The sequence below is a fragment of the Poeciliopsis prolifica genome, unplaced genomic scaffold, assembly GCF_027474105.1.
Source record: "Poeciliopsis prolifica strain line A6 unplaced genomic scaffold, Auburn_PproV2 SCAFFOLD001, whole genome shotgun sequence".
Taxonomy (NCBI): domain Eukaryota; kingdom Metazoa; phylum Chordata; class Actinopteri; order Cyprinodontiformes; family Poeciliidae; genus Poeciliopsis; species Poeciliopsis prolifica.
Window position 1 is genome coordinate 8,668,200 of NW_026562376.1, and position 22,595 is coordinate 8,690,794.

Here is a 22,595-nt window from a genome sequence, read left to right on the forward strand (position 1 = left end):
GTATAGCAGCGTGACTGCTGATTAGCACTGGTCAACCATCACAGTCCTCAGCTACTGCTATGGTGTTCATTTGGTAATGAATGACAACATGGGGAAGGAACTGCTTATCCTCTACATAAGTCAAATATCAGGTGGGAAGCAATCAAAGTGGTATATAAACAGAAACTACTTAAAAATACAATAAATTTATGACAAAAAAAACAGGTGACCATTTATCCTGTTAGAGAGTCAGAGTATCCATTCTGCTCTTAAGAAGTGTTGGCATCATTAAGAAAAACATATCATCCTGCCTGCTCAGAATTTTTTTTTTTCATTTGACACAGAAAGCAATTTCTATTAGGTCAGCACAGAGCGTTTACATAAAATTATGTCATATATTATTGTAATGCTGCCTTAGTAGATAATTAGGCATCACTTCCCTTCGATCATAATGTTCATAAGAGTTTTAGGTGGAAAATGGTGAGCTGTTTTCGTAAATGCATACAGCACAGACAGCCCGCTGCTCCACCAGGGGATTGTCGCTGGGGGTAATCAAAGCACTCTGCTTCCTTTCCAGTTGACTCCATCATTTATCAGTGTCCATTAAGCCCAAGCTGGGTGGGATAGGGGATTATGACCAGCAACAACGCTTCATGCCCATTAGCCAGCATTAGAGAGTAGTGAGTGAGAGAGCAGGGTATGGATAGAGGGGGAAAAAAACCAAAACAAAAAACAACAGGACACACACCCAGCAGTTTGTCTTCTGACACATGACAACAGACAGTATGCTTATTGTACCGTAACTATCTAACTATCTAAACAAAATATCAGTGCCTGTGCAGCTATCAATAGGAATGTAAAATTTAAATAGAAATGTTGTGATCAAATTATCTTTGCATCAGAACTTTAATTTCTAACTAGCACACTTTTTTATTAAGATAAAAATAAACAATTAGACTAACCACTAGAAAGCAAAAGATTTGCATTCATTGTAGAAAAAAAAAATACATGAACACTTTTGCTCACGGACACACAATCAGACAAAATCATTCCCTTTTTCTGTCTGTTAAGGTCACCTGCTATAGTTTCTAAGTGCCACATGTGAGAGAGAAAAATTTTATTTTTATTTCTTCAATTTCAGAAGGCAATGTACAACAAGATTGCACTATGGCTTTAAACAATTTGGGAAATCCCAGATTATGATGAATGAATGAGACTAACCTTGCATTCTAAGACACTTTGATCAGATTCGCATGTGACGTAAATCTCATCCACTGCCCGACGCAGGTTGTCGAAGAGGAATGCCCAGTATCGAGCACGCAGGTCCACTTTGCGGGGCTGTCTGGCTTTGGTGGGGCTCTTGTCAGTACCCTTGTCCGATACAGTTCCAGATGTGCTCTTACTTTCCACACCACCATTCTGTGAACAAACAGAATATAATGAAAACAAAAATCCTTGTGGCATTAGTCTTTTTCACCTTAGATTATGTATATGCTAAATCCTTTCTTATAAAAACTGAGATGACTAATGCATGTTCTACAATCAATACAAATGTATAGATTTACTCATACATTGTGAACCAGGGAGTTGATCTTATGTAAAAGAAAATGACAAATTATGTTGGTGAACAGAGCCCTCTACTGGAACAAGATGATATTCTAACCTGTTTTTTATTCTTCTGTTGTCCAGCGATGACCCTTTGAGACTTTGAACAGCTGTTGGCACAGCCTTTGGACTTTGCTTTAAGGAATAAAAGTAGACAGATAATGAGCCTTGCATTTACTTTCTAAAAAAAATATGTTAACTGTCAATATATTTGCATTAATCCAGTGAAACTGTCACAAATCAACAATGACCAAAACATGAATATGATCACGTTAACCATTGCTCCAAAAATGTAATTCTCAAACTTAAGAACAACAGAAAATTATGAATACAAATCTAAAGAAAAGGGTCAAGAGTACATTTTGTAGCTATCCAAATCCACAATTGTTAAGGTCATATTTTTAAACAATAAAATCAACCAGACAACTAAGTAAGTTTTTCCCTCGGCAACAAAAATAAAAAATGTTGACAGCAACTAAAATGTAACAGAAAAACTAAGCAAACAGACAAACCTCGGATCCAAAATACATATGATATATTAAAGTAGAATTTAACAACTGGTGGTAAATCAATTCTTCCAGTGAACTTAAGGCACTGGAAGGATAACAGAAACCTCTGAATGGATATTTCTGAGTCAGAAGTCCAGAAGTCTCTCAGCTATTCCCAAATTCTGGCCATATTATTCAAGTCTTGAAAATATGATTAAATATCTTTTTTAAATGCTTTTTATATGCACCTTGTAACTTTGATTTATAAATAAGTAATTTATTTGGAAAGATTGTAATAAAAAGCTAACAGAAGCCTGAAAAAATAATTAAAACTCTCTAAAACATGAGCAAAGGGCTAAAAAAAAGGATACAATGTAGCACTTAACTGTAAGTTACTTAATGTAGGCAAAATATTTATGCATGGATGTGCAGCTGAATTAACTTTAGATTCTAAAATGATGAGGAAAAACATTGTCATGTTTTTCTACAGTCATTTTACTGTTGAGAGGCTGAAAATAAAAATAAGTCCCTTAATACAGTAATTTTAAAATAAAAAATTTTAATTCCCATGCCTTAATCAGTGCTCTCTGTTATGTATGCAAGTAATATTGCTGTGAATTTACAGCTGTCTTAGGAAATTCTGCCTCAAATTAGTTTTCATACAACACTCCATAATCTTTAGCCATCCAGCCAGAAAGAGACAAATCAAATGTTGGCCTTGGTAGTAAAAGGCCTTTCAACTCAACAAATATTTTCCTGGCATTCAAAGTGTGAATAAACAGCACATTAAATATAATATCACACCTCATATTTCATGTAGGCAGTCCTTTTGTGTTACTATATTGCACTAATCAAAATTTTAATGAACACTGCAATTGAATATATAGTGTAGCTTTAATTAGTTTATGTCAATACGCATATCAATCTGCTGCATGTCCAGAGCGAACAATGCACTTCAAAGCATTATAACAAGCAGCATGTTAGCATATATAAACAGTCAAACTAAAGTGCAGAAGACCTTGTGCAGTCGGCCACTTTTAATATACGACACAAAAACAAACAAATAATTCAAAATAATTATTATTATTATGCTGTTCTGTCAAAGACAAAGATTTACTCTCACGAGTGACCTCATGATGCATTCAATCAGAGGAAATCACACACACATACTGGTGAATGTGTGCATTAACTCAGCAATTACTTAATGAGTCGCAGTTCCATCTTTTCAAGTTTTGGTAGTAAACAAACTGTCAATCTGCTTCCTTCTAAGAAGATTGGACTGCAAACATTGTACAGGTGCAGTGTAAACTCTAAAAACAAATGATTTTATGAACTCTACATTCTCAGAGCTGCATCTCCTCATCCTGCCCTCCTCGGTAATAAAAGAAATACCAGGGATTTTCTCTGACAACTTCTCAGAAATCCTGACTACAAGTCTGCAGCTGGGGAAAAAAAAAAAGATACTTTTTGGCTTTCATTTCAGCTGCCCGTAAACAGTTTGAAAATCCCCCAACATACACTGCATCCATCCAACATGATGTTTTTGCAAAATCAGCAGGATACTCCAAATAAATAACTAAACATTTGGCATTCACTAAATGTTAAACACACATAAACCAATTAATGACATCCCCTGCACAATAATAATTTTATTGGTGAAAATGTTTTGTATGCAGTTACTGACCTTCCTCCTCTTTGTTCTCCAAAGGGACACTCCAGGCGATCAAATTCCGAGCAGCACGACCCTCTTCTGCAACTATTTTTCGCACTTTGTCGTGGCTGTTGGAGCGCTGAAAGGAGGTCTGCAGGACAGAGGAGAACTTACTACAAATTCTCCCATGGTCAATTAGTTTTCCACATAGAGACATGCTTAAATGCATTGTATTGATAAAATGTCAACAATTTCAACTATTTTGTTGTTGGTTATATATATATATATATATATATATATATATATATATATATATATATATATATATATATATATATATATATATATATATATATATATATACACACATTTCACTTGAGATACACATTCTTATTAAGAAGAACATGTTTTACAAGATCACACACACACTCACTTACACACACACACGAGAAACTCAAGATCTCACAAAACTTTTATGTCTGGAGTTGTAGTTTCTCACAAGATCTCAAAATGTATACTCGCTTTAACTAAGTCATCATAACACACAACAATAAAAAAAATTCAATCATGGGCATGTTAATAGTCTCCAAAACACAAAGGGTAGGGTGTTTTTGAGGACATTATGGTTGATAAACAAAAAAAATTATATTTAGGTTATTTAAAAAAAATTTATAATTAGTCCATATTTCTACCTATCTACAAAATTGAAAACAAAAAAGTGAGAATTCAGACTGGTAAATCATTAAACTACTTCAAAACTCCAGTGTTAACGTATAGCACATCCTGAAATGAGCAGTGTTGCTATGGTTACCTCCATTTTAAGACACCTTGCACACAGATTTTAAACAGTTGAAATATACACAGCGGCAGAATGTCTTCAGTTATTCAATCAGTGATGCACACAAAGTTGCACAATCTTACGTAAGTACTTTATTGCTTTTAACGCACATCAGTTGGGGTAGGGTTAATGATATACAAAGTTACTGTGAAATTGATGCATTTTATAATTTTCAAATAAAAATATATTTGATAATATTGTTCCAATCATTGACCTATACTTGCTATTGTTTGAACCAGAACTGAAGGCACAACATTGTAACATAATAAGCATAGGGGTGAGATTTAATGGCACAGACTATGACAAGAAACAGCTAGAGGCAGAGGCTTTAAACACACTCTGTGCTCAGTGAGCATCATGGTTGACCTACACATTGAATATGCATCAGTGAACCTGACTGCAATCTCAAGTGAAAAAATCCTATGAACAAAAAAAAAAAAACAAAAGAAACATACTGTCAGATTTTGCACCCTTTATCACAGAAACATCAATACTGTCTGTGATAAAACATTGGATCAGCAACTCCCAAAATCCCAGCCACATAGAGAAATGTCATAAAAATAATACTTGTTTATATGAAATAATCTGCTTTTAAGGAGGGGGATAACAAAGAAATAACACAAGGTCTTTCAGTTTGGATCTTTCCTTCTTGTGTTTATCCTCCTCACACAAATGCCTGCACCAGTCCTGTACTTCCTCTAAATTATTGAATCTATACTTGTGTAAAATCAAAATCAAAGGAATAAATTTCCACCACCTGAAATAAGCCTAGTTAAAAGGAGAGGCTGTTCGCCACTTAACTACATGAGTCATGGAACAAACTGTGTCTTTACTTGGCTGCCTCTCAAACAGACTGCTGCAGCACAGAAGAAAACAATTCTTCTTCTGGTTTATGTTAAAAAAAACCCCCCAGATATTTTCAGTTGTATCTGAAGATGTGAGAAAACAAGCATTAATTTGGCATGATGTAATGTAACATGCCACTTCATTTAATCCTTCCAGAATACATATCAACATGACTCATTGGACGATACACATGCAGAAACAGCATGCGTGCAATTGTCTGATAGTATTTAATGTCCCTAAGGGAGATGGCCAGCTGACCTACTTTTGGTGAGCAAAATTCTTTACTTGTCAAGTGGTGTGGCCTGGGCTTTATTCTGGTAACTAGAGAGACACTACAAAGACATAAAAGAACATCAAAGAACTGGACAGTAAAACATGAAAAAGCTGCCATGTAGGGAGCACAGGTTTACCCTCAAACCTGGACCTACTCACAATTCCTAAATACCTGTGCAATAGCCGAGGTAAACAAAAAGCCTTCCAACAACAGTGTTGTGATCCACTTAATGAGTACTTAATAAGCTGTATGCAAGCTGTCACCTGGCCTTCAGAGCAGATACACACTTTAGTGTCTAACTACTGTTATCTTATTTGGCCAGGGAGTCCATTGCCATGCACTACACTGCTTGTTTAATTTCAAGACAGTGCTGAGTAAGGGGCAAGCGTCAGGTTTCCCTCTTGGCAAGACCCACAAACAGACATAAGCATGAACAGAAAGGGAGCGCTGACTTATTAATAGAACCTGGGAATAAAAACATTAGATCATACATACAGAGTAGAAGTAGAGTCTGTGAGCGGGTTCCTCGTCTTTATCCACTCCTGACATACTTAGTAGCCCATTCCATGCAACCTGTTCCTTCTAACCGGCACTGCCATTTGTCCAAGGTGACATCGTTGCCTGACAGCAGGACTAAAATAGACGCCCACTGTGTAGTCCACTCTGCTATAGCAACTTGCCCAGCTGTGCCAACTCCTCTCTCAAAGGCGATTGAAAGAGACAAGCAGAGAATGGCCCATCACTCCTTCCTTCCCCTTCCACTATTCTGTCTAGAGCTCTCTTTCAGTAATCTACCCTGAGCCCTCAGCACTCTGCTGAGTTAGCAGCCACTTCTCAGGCCTGACTTGCCGCCTGCCAGTCTCCTCTACTCGCTACTGTACGCAGCTTCCTATGTTTACGGCTCCCCTCGTCTTCGCTCCCAGCTCTGCATCAGATCCCCCGCTATCTCTGCTTCACGTCTCTCACTCTCCTTCTGCCACAGCGCTGCGCAATCATGTGCATGCACCGAGCCTGCCCCCTCTGCCCTTTATACTGAGCTGCCAGAGGGATGAGAGTACAACTGCAGGGTGACACGAACAGGGCACTGTTAGTGTGAGTTAACAGAGCATATTATCCACAGAGGGATGCTCTGCATCTCATGGGTGTGATGACTCCAAAGTGCAAAACATCATAAAAGCTAAAAAGAATGGGGAAACAAATTTGTTTTCTTTTTTTTTTTCTGAAAAATGTGTGCAGTTCACTTGTATTCAATCTCCCCCACTTAATCCTTTGTAGATGCACATTCTGTTGAGAATCATTTGAGGTCAGTCTTTAAAGCTTTGCACATCTACAAGCTGAAACTTTTGACCACTCATGTTTCCAAAAAAGCTCAACCTCTAGAAGACTGAATTAACTCCTCCCAAGGTTTCCAATTGGATTTAACGCTGGTCTTTGAATGGGCCAAAACATAAGAGTATGACAGATTTAAACCATTCCACAGTCGGTCTGTCTGTACGCTCAGTCTCATCTGCTGGAGGGTTGTGTGCCCGCTCTACCTTGAAGTCTTTTGCAGCCTCGAACAGATTTTCTTTCAGGCTTGGACTGTTTTTACCTCAAACCACTCTCCATCAAACTCTAACCTGCTTTATTGAGCCTACTGAAGAAATCTATCCCCACAGCATGATGCTGCCACCACCATGTTTCACAATAAGACTTGGTGTGTTCGAAGTGAAGTGCAGTGTCAATATTCCTATGTAAATAAAATTTTGCATTTAGATCAGAAATTTCAATTTTGCCTTGTTTGACTAGTACTTTTTCTTATTAAACTTGTAGAAAACAATATACAATGTACATGAATTTATTTAGCAAAGATAATTAAATCATACTTGGTTGTTGTCTTTGTTAACGAGCTGTAAATCCTATATCATCATCAAACTGTGTAGCATTCCCATGTGACAATGTCATAAAATCTGAGTGCACTGCATACATGAAGAAGCATTTGTTTTAGTTGACCAAAACACAACAGAATATTTTTCAACATAAGATCCATAAGACTTGTTAACAAGATTTTTGGTTTTGAATTCAGTTAAGCTCCATCTATTATTTTCAAAAGAACTGTGTTTAACATGTTGTCCTTGAAGCATTGAAAAAAGTAGCTTTATTTCCTTCTGATATGTGAGGCTAAAATAAAGCACATATATTGCTAAACGTTTAATAGACAACAAAATGGTAATTTTATGCAGGGTTATTGTTTTTTGTGCTAAGTGTACAAAAGTGCTAGTTTATATGTTTTGAAAAATATGGGGCATACTGTCAACATATGCCGTTTGTTTTGTGTTTATACATGCTATTCTAGTGCACCTGCGTTTAATCAAAGAAGGCAAAAATAAATATTTTACTTTCACCAATTTTATGCTTGATAATGTCATTCAAATAGATTCATAAGAAACACAGTTATTCTGAAAATATCAAATTTGTTAAGATAGAAGTGACGCAATCCCTCATCTTTAGTAGAACAGTACAAAAAAAGAGAACAATGTTACTGGTTTTATGCACACGTCTCTATTTTACGAGGACAATTATCATTTTCAGCTACATTCCCACATGTATGAACAAGTTTTATATAATTAAAGAACAGACAACATTTGGTGAAAATACTGGCGCTGCTGTGTGGAAAAGGAGAGTTCAAAGGGAGCCACTTTTTTGAAGGTAGCACACCTACTAAAAGGTAAGTAATCCCACATGTAAGCTAACCTAGCATGTCGCGGTGCAGCAATGCAACTGTTCGTTTTAGCCTTTAATGTTTTCTTATGACCAAAGCTTCTGTTTTGTACTTACCTTAGATGAAAGCGTGGATGTACTTTTGCTTTTGCCTCCTCCGTGCGAGGAGCCAGAGCTGTTGCTCCCAGACCTTTCCCTCCCGTCAACACCTTGGCTAACTCTCGGGCCGAGACGGTGCTGGCCAGTTCCACGCCGTCTCCCATCATGGCGGTTGTCTTTAGACATCGACCCGCCTCAAGTTCGGTCCTTAGTATTTGTCGATAATGAACGTTCGAATGCAAAGTTGTCTTCTGGTCAGTGGTGATGGAAAAACATGTCAGATAAATACATGACATTAAGGACAACCTACTCGAGCGCTAGCAGGAAGTGCGTTGAGTTCGTTTCTGTGATTGACGCTAAAATTCTCCAATTAAATTACAGTAGCCTGGCAACGGCACAAGCAACAGCCAGTCACGTAGGTTAATGGGTGGTACATATTTTGATGGGCGGGACTTTAAATTGTCTGCCATGGCAACCATTGAGATCAGGCGGGACATCCACGGACGGTTGGTTGAGTTTACAACGTGAATATGTTTTCAAAGTAAAAGCATTAAGTAAAAATATTACAATACTTAAATACAAGTTTTTTGGGTCAAGAGCTCAGTTGGGAGTCGTGAAATAAAACTGAACATTAACATCAACAATGAAAATCATAACAGCATAACATGTAATTGCTGAAGCAAACAAAAACAGTATTTAAAAAAGAAAACAAACACACGTTTATTCTCGATGCAATTTGCAGTTTTACTTCAAAAGAATTTTCAACCGATTGTACACATTTATCAAATTAGAAAGTAAACAATTATGTCTATGCGTCTTTTAATTTGAAGTTCTTTACCGGACATCCCGTACTACGCGACTTTGAACATCGCTAAGGTAAACATTTGAACTGACAACTTTTCACGGTAATAACGTTTTTAACTTGTAACAACTATATAAATTAGCTTAATCGCAGTTAAGGCATTGGTGACTTGTTTTAACTAAGAGTATTTGTGTTGACGCACTAAGAGTATTTGTGTTAACGTTGTCTTTGCTTTTTCTCTTCTATAGTTTCTTTCATTTGTACAATTTTCGCTATTCTTATTACAAATCGACCGCAAGACAAAAAAAATCCATTTTGCGAGGCTTATTTAATCTTTTTCACTAGTCTCATATACTAAGCGCAGGAGTTATGTTTGGATTTGCAAGGTTTTTGATTGAACTTCCACCTGCAGACCGCCAGATAGCAGACTTGCATCGGATATTTCTGTTTGCCATGTTTACGTTTACTCTGACTTACTTTTCTAAATCTCAACAGATGGAACACACGTTATTCCTCTTCCTCCTGATGCTTCAATTTAGTGTTGGACAGTTAGGCTCACCTGAACATATCCTTGAAGATCATTACATCGGGGAACAGCATAACCCTGACCATGATATGGCTGTTCTGCTCGGAGAGGAGGTTGTTTGATATTTGGGTCATTATTTTTATTTGTTAATCCCTTGCTAATGTTTCATTCCACTTCTCTTTGCGTTTTTTAGAGCGCTGGGGAAATGAAAGAACTCAGCCCAACAGAGCAGAGAAAGAAGATGATGGCGGTTGTAGAGAAGATTGACGCAAATGAGGACAATCTACTAAGTGCAGGTAACTTTAAGTAAGGTCAAAAAGGCAAAAATACACCAACTGAAATGCATTTTAATCTGGTCATGTTCTGTGTCTTATTCTTAGAGGAGATCACTCTGTGGATTCAGCAAGTCTACAAACAATACGCTTTAGAAGATGCAAGAGAGCGGTTCACTCAGTTTGATACTAACATCGACGATGTTGTTACCTGGGAGGAGTACAGCTCTCTTGCTCATGAGGAACTTGTCACTTTTGATGATGACACTATACTGGAGGACCCAGAGCAAGAGTCTCTTAGACAAGTAGGCTTGTGTTATACAGTGTATACGAACAGCATTCATGAAATCTTTTCACAAACTGTATTTTATTGGAATTTTGTGTTATAAACCAACAAAACAACAACTGAAGCACAGTTGTTTTGTTGTAGGTAAATAATACCTGGTAAAAATCTGAGAAATGGGGGCAGCATTTGTGGTAAACCCTGCCGAGTCAATAGTTTGTTGACCTACATTTGCTCCAGTTACACCAGCCAGTTTTTTGTGGGTATGTCTCTACCAGGTTTGCATATCTAATGATCAATTCTTTGGGCCACTGTTCTTTAAGAAATAGCTCTCACTCAGTCTGATTTGGTGGCGGGAGTCTGTCAGCATCACTTTGTGAATTTGTCACAAATTCTCAATTGTGTTAGAGTCTGTGATATTTTAATAAATCAATATGATTTTTTTTTCAGTCCAACTGGCCAAAAATATTATCTTTATGCAGAGTATAAATGCCTGCAACTTGAAAAATAATTCTGTCTAAGCAGTAATTTACAACTGCAGTATCATACATGCTATTACGACAATTATTTTGCGATTCAACTTATTGCGCAGCTTTATTTGACTCACATCAATTCTTACCTGCTCTCTCGCCCTTTGTGAAGAAAACATAAATACGCCATAAAGCTGCCTCCACCCTGTTTGAAGGTGGGTGTGGTGTGTTCAGGATGAAGTATGCATCCTGAGCTGTGATAGTTCTCCTTTCAAGAAAATCTCCTTTTAAGCTGTGAGTCTGTGCAGCCCTTACAGTTACCATGGTTGTTTTGGCTAATTGCTTACATTTGATTTTGGTTTTCTTGGGGTAGCAGAGTCAAAAGAGCTGACTTCAAAAGCACCTCACAATTTGGGGGGGAAGGAAACTATGTGCTACATTGTTTTGATCTATCATATAACATTTGATAGATCATATAACATTTTAGTAAAATACACAGTTTGTTATTGTAACAGGATGTAATGTGAAAAGGCTCACAGTAAAATCTCACTGATTACTCCACATCCTTCTTTAACTGATGCTGTAACATATTCTCATATTACTGTTAGCTTCTCTTAAAGGAAAAGAGGCGCTTTTATTTTGCTGATATGGACGGCACACCTGGCCTCAACGTGACCGAGTTTCTTGCCTTCTCTCACACATTTGAAGTGGATTACATGGCAGTGAGTTGAGTTTTTTTTTTTTCATTCTTACAAAATCTGATATGATAATGCATTTTTTTGTTCAGTGTGGTTTGCATCAACTGAAATTGACTTTTTTTTCGGTCAGGACTTTGCCATTGAAGATGTACTGAATGAATATGATGCAGATAAAGATGGATTTATCACCCTGACGGAATTTATTGGGAATGTGCGCAATGAAGGTAGGGCGATCCTATCTTTCCCCACCATTCCCCAATTAACTCTCTGCAATCACCTTGTTGTTTTAAACTTTTGTTCTTCGTTTTGTAAATCAGGAGAATCCCCAACACACTGGGAGATTGAAGAATCGGTACGATTTAAAGATCTGTACGACCAAGATCAGAACGGCAAACTGGATCGAGATGAACAGCTGCGCTGGGTTGCACCTAATAGCTACGGTTCAGCAAGAGAGGAAGTACGCTTCAGCGCCTCTATCAGCAATAGCTGGAAAAAAACATGAGTGTCCTTTACACTTATCAGGTTTTCATTTCTCTTTATTTGAGATTGAATTTTATGTTAGGCCTTAAATACAGAGAAGTACAACGAAAGAAAAACATCTAGACAACAATGATTGCGAGGAAACAACGCAGTGGAACATGAGCATTCTGTATATTTGCCCTTCATTATGTCCCTTTAATCTGCAATTTCTAAGGAGTAACAATTCTAAGGTTGCAAAGCTGTGACAAACTAATTTGAGCTCGTGTCAACATATGAAGAGGGTGGCAGGGGTTGCTCCCATTCTGTTCTTTAAACACCTGTTTAATCTCTTTGTGTCACAGTGGAGACTCAACAGCTCCACTGCTGTTTAAAAAACACCCAAATTACTCACAAGTTATTCCATTTGTATAGTTTTTTGTTTGTTTGTTTTACAGGCAGCTATAGGCACTTGCAGATTTTTTTCTTATTTCTAGAAAATAATTCTTTTGGGTGTAATGGCATGCATATTCATACCAAAAATATCCAGCACAACCCTGTCAGTTTTGGATGTAGCAAATGCTACGTTATTGAACACCTGAACACTTGCAGACTGTTTATCTGTGGAACGAAGTGCACAATGTAGTGCTCTGTTGCGCAAGCAAGGAAAAAAAAAACAGGTAATCCCAGCGAGCTCTAAAATCTATGGGGGAGCATTGGGGTTCCTCTCACAGCTGCAGTGGAGAAAGAAAGGTGGACAGAATTAAAACTTTGTGTCAAAGTTTGCATCCCTCAACAGCAATAACACAGTTGCTCACTTAAAACAGTTAAATTCAAGTGGAACATCCTTGGTAATGGAGAAAAATCAGCTGATAGTTAAATGAAACTAACTTTGTCAGAGGAAGATAAGTCTTTAAATATATTTTAGAGAAGTCCTCAGTAGAGAGCTTTAAGGTTATATTTCAGGCTGAGCTATTAGTACTTGCTCATAGTTCTGTGTTTTTTGCTATTTCCAATGGAAGCGTTATTGCAGCTGTCAATTGGAAATAATTACAACTTGACTTTATTGTCATCAACAGGCTCTTCACCTCATCAAGGAAATGGATCAGGACGGAGATGGACACATTTCAGAGACAGAAGTTTTGCAAAACCAAGAAATATTCATCAACAGTGAAGTTACTGACTTTGGGAGACACCTCCAGTTGTCACATGATGAATTATAACCATTATTTATAACCTCATTTTTGGCTTCTCTCCATTTCTTTGAGTTCTTTTCCCTTCTTGCTTTAAATTGTGAAATGGGTACTGTCATACTAATACATTTCCAGTAATTGGTTCATGAACAAAACGTTTTAGTTTGGTACCAGTAATTAAAATGAACCAGATAGTTAAAACCGTATATTAACATACACCACGTAAAAAGTCAGATTTTTTTTTTCTCCCTGTCTAAAGTTAAATCAAGCCAAGCTTCTTTTGTTACAATTATCAAAATGATTTCACAGAAAATTTTTTGGTTGTAATTTTCTTCAAATTTAGAAGTTTACAGTTCAGAAAAAGTGAGATTTTTGTTACTGGTTTCAAATGTAATGCTTATGTCTTACAGCTAATGAAACCACAAAATTTAGTTTAGTAAGAAAATTATAATATTACATAAAATCAGCTAAAAATAATATTTGATATCAAAAACTATGCATGCTACAGAAACTCGGTACTTGCTGAGGCCTCCGTTTGCACGAAACAGTCATTCACTGCAGCATATCTCAGAAGAAATAGATTAATATCTCTGTTGGCTTTCACATTAGGAGATCTTACTAGTCAGTCACAGTGATACGATCACTGACAGGTGCCAAGTCTGCTGCACAATGAAATTAGCATCTAAATATATACATTGTCAGCAACGAGAAGAATAAAGTGCTTGATGTCATTAGACTTAGAAAAAGAGTGGACCAACACCAGTAGATGATCCAGCTTGCAAAATCATCACTCCATGTTTCAATGTTCAACTGGACCTCAAGCAGCTTGGGTTATAAGCTCCTCCCTTCAGCCATGGCTTAACACAAGGAATCCCACAGTTGTGACAAATGTCTTGGATACAATTGCTTAAGAAAATTTTCTACCACAAGTTGTCCTTCCATTCAACTTCCCATTATTATTATCACTAAGTCATTGTTATTAGCAATGATCTTTCGTAGATTAAGCTTCTTGCGGAAGCTGTCAATGACTGTCTGCTGGACAACTCACGATAGAAACCTTCCCTATTGTTGTGTAGGTTATATTGTGTTGGCCTGAATTCTGGGCTAATATTGGGTGAAATCAGCGGTTATCAAAGTTAATTCAAAAGAATGCTTTAAGCCTTACGCTTATTACTGTGTTTAATGAGTCAATGTAGTAAAGGACTTTTTGAATCAAATTACTGAAATAAAAATGAGCATTTGCATAATATTGAAAGTAAAAGTGGATATGCACCAGTAAATGTCAACCACAGGTTTTGTAGAGCTGCTACAAAGTCCTATGCTGGCATCCGTATTATGTCGCCACTAGAACAAATTGCAACGTATTCTACTGGATTACAAAACTTAGAACATTTCTGTTGTGTGTGACCCTTATTGTGTATACTCTGTAGGAACAGGAAGACTTGGTTCCGTTTTAAACATAAGATAAACATATGAACAGAAATTGACAGAAAAAAAAAAACATTTCCTCTGGTTTCATGTGAAGATTAATGAGAAGTTTAGAAAACGTATTATCTTTCACGTTTAAGGAGAAGTTGCACAGCCTGCAATACACGTGTCACCTCGGCTGCAGCGGATGTTGACCCGCTTAAGCTCTTCCTTATTTAAATGACATGACTAAGTGAGTGAGAGCCGCTGCATGTTTCCTGAGTGTGGCATGATGCATTTGACTCGCATCGGGCTACAGCCTGCTACACGCATGGAGGGTTTGTGACTGATAGCAAAAGTAGAGATCTTCAGCTGGGATTAATTTAATTCACTACCAAAATGGCCCTACAATTTAAAGATTCCTTCTGGGTGAGTTCTGTTAATGATACTGATTCCTCTTTTGTATTTTATTTATGTGTAGTTGAAAGCTGAAGGAAGTGTCACAGGAAAAAAAAAAAAGTGGTTGTTGCAACTGTTTTACTGGAAATTTGAAAGCAGTCATTTTGAAGTTTTTTTGTATTTTGTCTTTTTAACCCTATTCTTTTCAAAGTTTGACTTTTTTGTAACTGACTTCAGATTAGTCTTTTTTTTTTATATCTGCTCAGATGTTTTCTGTTACTATTATTGAAACTAATTATATTTATAATGATAATTTTAATGTGTTACTTTTGTCGGTGGCTCTGTTTTCATGATGAAACCACCTATCACAAGAAGCAAAATTGTGTTTTAGTGTTACAGTATCTTTTTGCATATAACAATAGTTTGTGGTTTTGCTTCTTTGATGTTATCATCCAGGTTCATTATATATTTTGAATATTTCCTGTTAAGTGCCAGTGCACTGAGTTTTTCGGTTGCTGATTGGTATTGACACCCTTATTCACCAAACAGAAGCACAAAGAGCTGTTTAGACCATGAGCCAAACTTTTCCATTTTTCTGTTTCCTTATATTTTAATTCTATTCCGAGTTTGCATATGTAAAATTTCACCACGTTAGGGTGCATGTGAAAATTTGACACTGGTTCCACCATAGGTGTTTCCATTCAGAATCCTTCAACTGACAATTTGTCTTTCACCCTAAATAAGCTGCAGTAAAACGCACAGATGAGGAGAAAAACATATTCATTCAAATTAACTGAGCTGTAGCAATGAATCTTCTGCTTCTTTTATAAAGGGGAATGACTTCACCAGCAACGCTGGTTATGAAACTATTATTCAGAGACTTAATGATGGTCGGCGTACGTGTAAGGATGTGGAGGACCTACTGAAAATGAGGTGAGGTGTCTTTTTTGAGGTAATTCACGTCTGAATTTCTAAATTGAGCCATTTCTAAATGTGTTATGTACGCAGAGCATCGGCCGAGGAAAAGTATGGCAAAGAATTGGTCTCAATTGCTCGAAAGGCGGGTGGCTCGGTGGAGATTTGGTAGGTGATCTGGAGGGGGGGACTTCAGCCAAAAATACTGATTATTATGTGTTACACATCAATATCTAAAAGACATGATTGTCTGCCATGTCCTAACAATTTTCAATTTACTCTCACAGCACTCTAAGAGCATCATTTGATGAAATGAAAACACGTAAGCATACAATATTCCAAACACCCTCAAAAATCAGCTTGCTTTTTCTTAAATAACATCTATGACTTAAGGTTCTCTATTTTCACTACATGCTTTGGTTTCTTTCAGAAATTGAAAACATCGGAAACTTGCACATTCAGCTTTCTGGGTTCCTGAAGGAAGAGGTGAAGAGAATGGAGGAATTCAGAGAGCGGCAGAAAGAGCAGAGAAAAAAGGTTCATATCCATTTTCTTTCTGGTGACTATGTATTAAGGACGTGTAGTGGAGTTCCTTCCCTCTAACATGAATTAATGTCCTTTCTAACTAGTTTGAGGTCATCATGGAGAAGGTCCAGAAAACAAAAGTCTCTCTCTACAAGAAAACCATAGATGTAAGGTCAATTCATGTTTTCATGGCAACATATATAAAAAAATTGTGATTTGTCTTTTTGAAAACCAGTGTATGTCACACATGCAGTACTTTATCAGTTTTTTTCTTCTTCTTTAGGTCACGTAGCTTCTGCTTTTATATGCAAGAAAAAGAGTTCACTTCTTTGAAATGTTATTTTCTGATCAAAATACCACATTTCTTTATATTTTAAGACCAAGTAGTTTGTAGATATTTTTGAGGTGCAGTGGACATGGTTTGCAGCCAGGAAGGAAGTGGCGAGTGTTCTCATTTTTCTGTTTATTATTTTTCCTTGCTGTGAAATCATTTTTCTGAACCAAGCCCCCTTTGATCTTTCTTTTCTGTCAAAGCCACATACTGAAAAGCCCACACACAATGTATGGGTGTCATCTGTTTCACATTGTTTCTGTTTCCTCCTCTTACAGTCTAAAAAATCCTATGAGCAGCGTTGCAAGGAGGCGGATGAGGCAGAGCAAACGGCTGAAAGGCTAGGCAACGCACCCACTGCCACTCCCAAACAGATTGAGAAGGCAAGTGACAGATGACTCTCAAAATAACTCCATCCTCCATTAGATTTTCTGAAAATTTGAACATCAGTCAATCAACCAGTCAGTTTATTCATTCGATTTAACACATCATTGTTAAGTCACAAATAAATACTCTTAAATGTCTTACTCTACGTGAGTAGGAGGAAGGAAGAAGAAAAGTTTTATGTAAACCTGTCCTTTTCTCAATTATTAAAAAATACATTTCGTGGCCATCTACAGTGTATTCCATCAGCTTATAGAAAAAGCTACAAACAACATCATTCTCCTCATTATTAACTCAGAAATGCATGAGAACTTTAAAAGCATCTTGAATTGATTCATAATAACAGGTCCCTTAGTTTCAAGACATTTGACTAAATAAACAATTTATTTGTGTTTTTTTTTTTTCAGTCATGTTATGTAAAATTCTCATGGCTTTCTTTTTTATCACAAACAAAAATTTTGTGCTGGTTTTATATGCATTGCCCCAGACCTCTATAAAACAGGTTAGATATGGAACCAGTAAAAAGTGATCTTCAATACAGAAAGGTCACCTAATACCCCTAATAGTTTGTCTATACATTCTGCAGTAAATGCACTTGTTGCTTGTTTGTTCCTCATTTTGCATGTTTTACTGCGAGGCATGAAAGTAATGCACATGGTGGTGATAAAGTGTTAAAGAAGATCAGGTTCAGTTTTATTGATTTGTTTGCCCTGGGGTATCTCTGTGGGTTAGGCTTCTGTATAGACAGTTGTCCTCCCCTCAGCTGAATTTTGGTTTTTCCCTTTTGACAAAGATGGAGGGAAGGATCTCCTGGAGTGCAGCTACCTGATGACTGAGAAGATACACTGGCAGTAGAGAGGAATAGTTTAGGGACTCATGTCATCAGCTGGTGTTGGTTTTAGGACCAAAGCCAGCAAAGCAGTCAACCAGGAAACTTTGAAGAACTTTGTCCTTCCTCTATGCTAACAAGCTCTATGGAGATGTTGGGTTTATTTTTACACCTGCCCACACTGAAGAAATAATGCCTTCTTTAATAACTGCGAAGATGAGGAAAATGTCAGCATTAAATTTAGCTCCGCCTGCTGAATCCTATGAACACGTTGCTGCCACCACAATGCTTCACTGTTGGCGTTGTGATGATATGTGTGGTTTTGCAGACTTGTCAGACTTACCTTTGGGTTCTGTAGTCAACAGTTTGATGTTTTCTTTGGAAACAAAGGCTTCTCTCTTTCCACCCATCTTCTCAGTTCAGCCAAATGGAGAATGCAGGGGTTGTTTATCACAGACAAAACACAATCAGTGGCAACCAGAAATTTCCCCAGCTTCTTAAATTTTATTGTCATTTAACAAAGACGCATCAACAAAGTATCAGTTTAAGCATGTGCACATTTATACAGTTTTTATTTAATATTACGGGTTGTGTCACTTTTGATTGACACAAATGTGAAAGTAGTTTTTCCTCTAAGATGATCAAGTACCGCAATGAAAATGAACTCGCAATGTACAAAGAAAAGAAGAGGAAGAAACTCATGACTAGCTCCATGTTAAAAGATTAAATTACAGTCTGGTTCCTTTGAATCAAAGCATGAAGAAACAAGGGTGATTCTATCCAAAGGAGAAAAAAAACAAACAAATGCACTATTTTTTCTTCTTCTGTCATTTCTTTTAGATGAACAACAAGTCAAAACAGTGCAGAGAAACTGCAGCTGAAGCCGGTAAGGAGAAAGATGCTTGCTAATTTAAGGAGAAAAAACTTGAAAATTCATGTTTTATGTAATAATCCAATGTAGCTTACCAGGAACATGTTTTTTTTTTCTCTAAATATAGGTTATGCTTACTTTCTCTTTCATATTAATCCTCAAAGAGTATAATACGCAGAATGTAAACACAAGGTTGTCAAGTATAAGTACTTTCATATCTCACATGTAAAACTGGTTTGGATTGCCTTTAGAGACTCAGTACAGGTCAAACATTGAGCAACTTGACCGAGTTCGACAAGAGTGGGAGTCGACGCATGTTGAGATCTGCGAGGTAAGACATTACTGTTCCTTTCCAGTTGTTACTTAGAATATGCTTTTTGATTTGTGCACACCACGCAGCGCCAGAGCAGCAGCGGCATGTCTGTTTTTTCAGTCAGGGTATGTAACACCTCCCCTTTGCACGTTGCACACTAAGTCATTATTCTGAAAACACGTTTCCACGCCCCAACTCTTCCTGAATGTGATACCATCAACAGGAGTGGAGCCCAACATTAGCTGTGAGCATCCAGATAAGTTCAGTTACAGGTGAACACTGTCAAAGCATAGCATGTTCCAGCGCAGAAGAAAACAAAAACAAGGCAGTAAATAAGAAAGAGAGTCATAATCGAGAATATGTTCTTTAATGCCAACAAATATGAGGTTTAAAATATCGAGTTGCAGCTCGAGGCTAAACACATTTCTTTATAGCAAAACAAATGTCTTCCAGATGTTTCAGCAGCAAGAAGAAGATCGCATCAGTGTCATAAGGAATGCTTTGTGGGTGCATTGTAACCAGCTGTCGATGCAGTGTGTCAAAGACGACGAGGTCAGTTGGTTTCACACCTATTGAGCTATGAAACCAACTCAATAGGTGTGAGTTGGTAGACGGCGCCAAACATTTACATTTCCTTGGTGACAAACTTTTTGTTTCAGTGTTGTGAAAATGTACGGAATTCACTGGAAAAGTGTGACATCATCAGAGACAACAACTACTTTGTGGAGATGAAAAAGTGTAATCCGATGCCCCCGGGTATGTAACGCCTGCAGGCTTCCTCTTCTGATTTGAATATGTTCTGTTCTGAGAAATAATTTCAATATCATCTGTCAGCTGAGTAGGCATTATGTCAGGGCAAGGTGGAGCTCACTGAGTCTCTTTTTTGCCCACAGCTCCGATTGAATATAAAAATTACTACGAGAATAATGCTTCTATGCAAATGAATGGCAGTGCTGGATTTGTAGAGGGAGTCAAGAAAAGGTAAGATTATGACAGCCAATAAAAATTATTTTTATCTCTCTCTTTCTCTCTCCCTCTTTTTTCCTCTCTCTCTCTTTCTCTTTCTCTCACTCTCTTGTTTTAGTGGACTTCTCTAACAGCTTTTTATAATCTTTAGGATTTCAAATCTGCTGCCAGGAAGCTGTACATTTGGCTCCAAGCTGAACATCACTGAAGGAGTGTCAGAACCTCCTGGTATTGTATCAATGTTATTTAACTCTTCAGCCAAGTTTTCATAATGACTCATCCAGACAAAGCAAGATGAACAATCAACCATAACTTGCTTAAATTTAGTTGATAAACTTTTTCTCAACCAGTGAACTAACTTGTAGCTTTTCTCTTATAAAAAGAAATATAGATTTTGCCTGTGAGTTTTAACCATAAAAACAGTGCAGCGCAAGCATTGTAATAACCTTTAAATCTTTTCTACAGTTTGTGACGTGACAACCACAGACATCAGTTCCATTGACATTTATGTAGCAGGTCATCATGAAGTGGTGCAGAATTTTGAAGCAGAAGGGAACGACAGATGGGTTTCCAAATTTTACAAACAAAAATCTGAAAAGTACAGAATACACATGAACAAACCCACCCTTGAGTCAGTACTTTTGCTGCATTTGCAGCCCTCGAAGTCTATATGGTCAAATCTACCAAATTTATAGGTGTTGAACTTTTTGCCCACTCTTAAATGTCTTTGAACATCAAATCTTAAGTTTGACCTTGGATTTTCAATTGCATTTAGGTCTGGGATTTGTCTGGGCCATAAATCATTGCGCTGTAGCAGTGACTGTATATCTAGGAAAAGTGAACCTCAGCTCACAGTTATACTTTCTGTGGTTTTCCATAGTCTTCATGATACATTTGTGAATATTTGTTCACTAATATTTTCTAGAAAACATCCAAGACCGGACAGCTGGAGAGTAGATTACATGCAGATGGACTCTATTTAAGCCAACCGTTTGCAATGGATTTTATTTAAATGTGCCAAAGTAAGGAGGGCTAAATATGCAGAACATTTCATATATATATGTCACTTCATTACTTCATTACATATTTTCATAATGTAAAAATACATGCAACACTTTACCCACACAGTACTTTGTGTGGGTGAATCATTTTAAATCCTAATGAAATACATAGATGTTTGTGGCTGTAGCACAACAAACGTTTGTCAAGGCTCTAAACACAAACCTGTTTCAGTCAAAAGAGAAACAAAACTCTAGAGACAGGACAGTCAAAGCTTTTGTATTAACTCAGCAGATATTAAAATGAGTTACTAAATTTAGGACAAAAACTGGTGCGCTCTTTTTAACAGAGGTAAAAGGAAAAAAAGAGAAAACGCTGTCGTGTCTTCTAACATTTATTTGGATGGAGGAATATTTTAAACAGCACTGCTCATTTACTGAGTGTTCAGAATAATGGTACTGAAGATCATTTTCAAAAGATTTATTAAACTGGATAGAAAATGACACTCTTAGATCAAGACATTTATTTCCCTGGTCCATTTTTTGAGTTGTTAATTGCAACTTTCAACCTAATAATAACCGGTTGTTTGTCTTCAGCAGGATCATCGGATGGTGTATATGCTTCCATTCCTCAATTCCAGCATTTCAACCAGAGCAGCAAGGAGTATAAGGCTGTATACGACTATATAGCAAAGGTCTGGTCAATAGCACTGTAGATTATGTAGATTTTCTGTTTTTCTTGCCTTTTAGGAATAATTTGTGAACTTAACTGTTCCTGTTCTTCTTTCAGGGGGAAGATGAACTCTCAATATCTGTTGGGGATGTTGTGGTTGTGATAGATGAGGGGGAAGATGGCTGGTGGACAGTGGAAAGAAATGGTCAGTCTGGTCTGGTTCCTGGTTCTTATCTCGCTAAGGAATAAATTTTCAGGCCAGCTTGTTTAACATGTATATTTCAAAATGGTTTTGTACTTTGAAATCAGAAGGCACCTTTGTGGCATGCATGCTTTCAGAAAAAGTCCCCCTGCCAACGCGAAGCCTCTCCTGGTCATAGTATTGTTTCCAAAAGCAAGCAATTTCTTTGTTGTTTAGAATCCTTTGAACTAAAGGTTGATCACAACACACTGAACCACTTTATGACAAGAATCCAAACTAAAGAAATGTTACATTTGTCGATCTGTAAATAATGGCACTTACACATACAGCAATTAGTGTAAAACTAATCTATTTTTACACTAACTGAAAAATTGTGTATTTTCTGTCTCCTTACTGTCTCCTTCTCAAACTGCTGGCAACTAAGAGTCGTGCGGATCTTTTGCACAGAAACATGGCACTAAAACTTCTTAGCACACTTCAGTTCAATGTTGAGTCTGAAGTTTTAAAGATTTTATATGATTTCTGTTCATGCCTTGAATGTAATTTCTGTCTTGTTTATGTAAAATAAAATAAAAAATACATTACTGTTAAGTTTCCATTGG

At 37.1% G+C, this 22,595-nt stretch overlaps 3 protein-coding genes across 9 annotated transcripts in view; 2 read left to right on the plus strand and 1 right to left on the minus strand.

Annotated features, from left to right (window-relative positions):
• Window positions 1-8,862, minus strand: part of scaper (S-phase cyclin A-associated protein in the ER) — a 62,731-nt gene extending 53,869 nt beyond the window's left edge. For 3 of the 4 annotated variants that reach the window (XM_055027350.1, XM_055027368.1, XM_055027341.1), the window contains exons 1-4: window positions 8,499-8,862; window positions 3,757-3,874; window positions 1,643-1,719; window positions 1,201-1,398 (exon numbers count right to left, since the gene is read on the minus strand). In XM_055027350.1, the coding sequence (XP_054883325.1) occupies window positions 1,201-1,398; window positions 1,643-1,719; window positions 3,757-3,874; window positions 8,499-8,666 (561 nt within the window). In that variant the 5' untranslated portion in view covers window positions 8,667-8,862. Of the gene's footprint in view, window positions 1-1,200; window positions 1,399-1,642; window positions 1,720-3,756; window positions 3,875-6,176; window positions 6,694-8,498 lie in introns of those variants that run through there. The other variant, XM_055027360.1, reaches the window with a different exon arrangement.
• Window positions 8,863-9,289: 427 nt separating this feature from the next.
• rcn2 (reticulocalbin 2) lies at window positions 9,290-13,228 on the plus strand. 3 transcript variants are annotated; one of them, XM_055033940.1, is made up of 8 exons: window positions 9,290-9,356; window positions 9,778-9,921; window positions 10,002-10,104; window positions 10,189-10,385; window positions 11,442-11,555; window positions 11,662-11,755; window positions 11,849-11,988; window positions 13,067-13,228. In XM_055033940.1, the coding sequence occupies exons 2-8, from the start codon at window positions 9,778-9,780 to the stop codon at window positions 13,208-13,210; spliced, it is 936 nt and encodes a 311-aa protein (XP_054889915.1). In that variant the 5' UTR covers window positions 9,290-9,356; the 3' UTR covers window positions 13,211-13,228. The 3 variants fall into 3 exon arrangements, with proteins under 3 accessions (XP_054889915.1, XP_054889999.1, XP_054889854.1); XM_055034024.1 differs by having other exon boundaries at window positions 9,324-9,385; window positions 11,849-12,053; XM_055033879.1 differs by having other exon boundaries at window positions 9,324-9,385.
• A 1,624-nt stretch (window positions 13,229-14,852) lies between these two features.
• pstpip1a (proline-serine-threonine phosphatase interacting protein 1a) lies at window positions 14,853-22,577 on the plus strand. 2 transcript variants are annotated; one of them, XM_055039906.1, is made up of 15 exons: window positions 14,853-15,016; window positions 15,819-15,919; window positions 15,995-16,069; window positions 16,189-16,223; window positions 16,332-16,438; window positions 16,531-16,593; window positions 17,036-17,140; window positions 18,811-18,856; window positions 19,093-19,172; window positions 19,608-19,706; window positions 19,814-19,910; window positions 20,048-20,135; window positions 20,272-20,348; window positions 21,719-21,813; window positions 21,909-22,577. In XM_055039906.1, the coding sequence occupies exons 1-15, from the start codon at window positions 14,987-14,989 to the stop codon at window positions 22,038-22,040; spliced, it is 1,230 nt and encodes a 409-aa protein (XP_054895881.1). In that variant the 5' UTR covers window positions 14,853-14,986; the 3' UTR covers window positions 22,041-22,577. The 2 variants fall into 2 exon arrangements, with proteins under 2 accessions (XP_054895881.1, XP_054895082.1); XM_055039107.1 differs by having other exon boundaries at window positions 14,854-15,016; window positions 21,716-21,813.
• The last annotated feature ends 18 nt before the right edge of the window (window positions 22,578-22,595 follow it).

Coding starts and splice junctions, on each gene's coding strand:
- rcn2 (XM_055033940.1), top strand. CDS start 9,778: ATGGAACACACGTTATTCCTCTTCCTCCTGATGCTTCAATTTAGTGTT. Junction 10,386..11,441: donor AGCAAGAGTCTCTTAGACAA/GTAGGCTTGTGT, acceptor TATTACTGTTAG/CTTCTCTTAAAGGAAAAGAG. Junction 11,556..11,661: donor TTGAAGTGGATTACATGGCA/GTGAGTTGAGTT, acceptor TTTTTCGGTCAG/GACTTTGCCATTGAAGATGT.
- pstpip1a (XM_055039107.1), top strand. CDS start 14,987: ATGGCCCTACAATTTAAAGATTCCTTCTGG. Junction 16,224..16,331: donor ATTTGATGAAATGAAAACAC/GTAAGCATACAA, acceptor GGTTTCTTTCAG/AAATTGAAAACATCGGAAAC. Junction 18,857..19,092: donor AGAAACTGCAGCTGAAGCCG/GTAAGGAGAAAG, acceptor GATTGCCTTTAG/AGACTCAGTACAGGTCAAAC.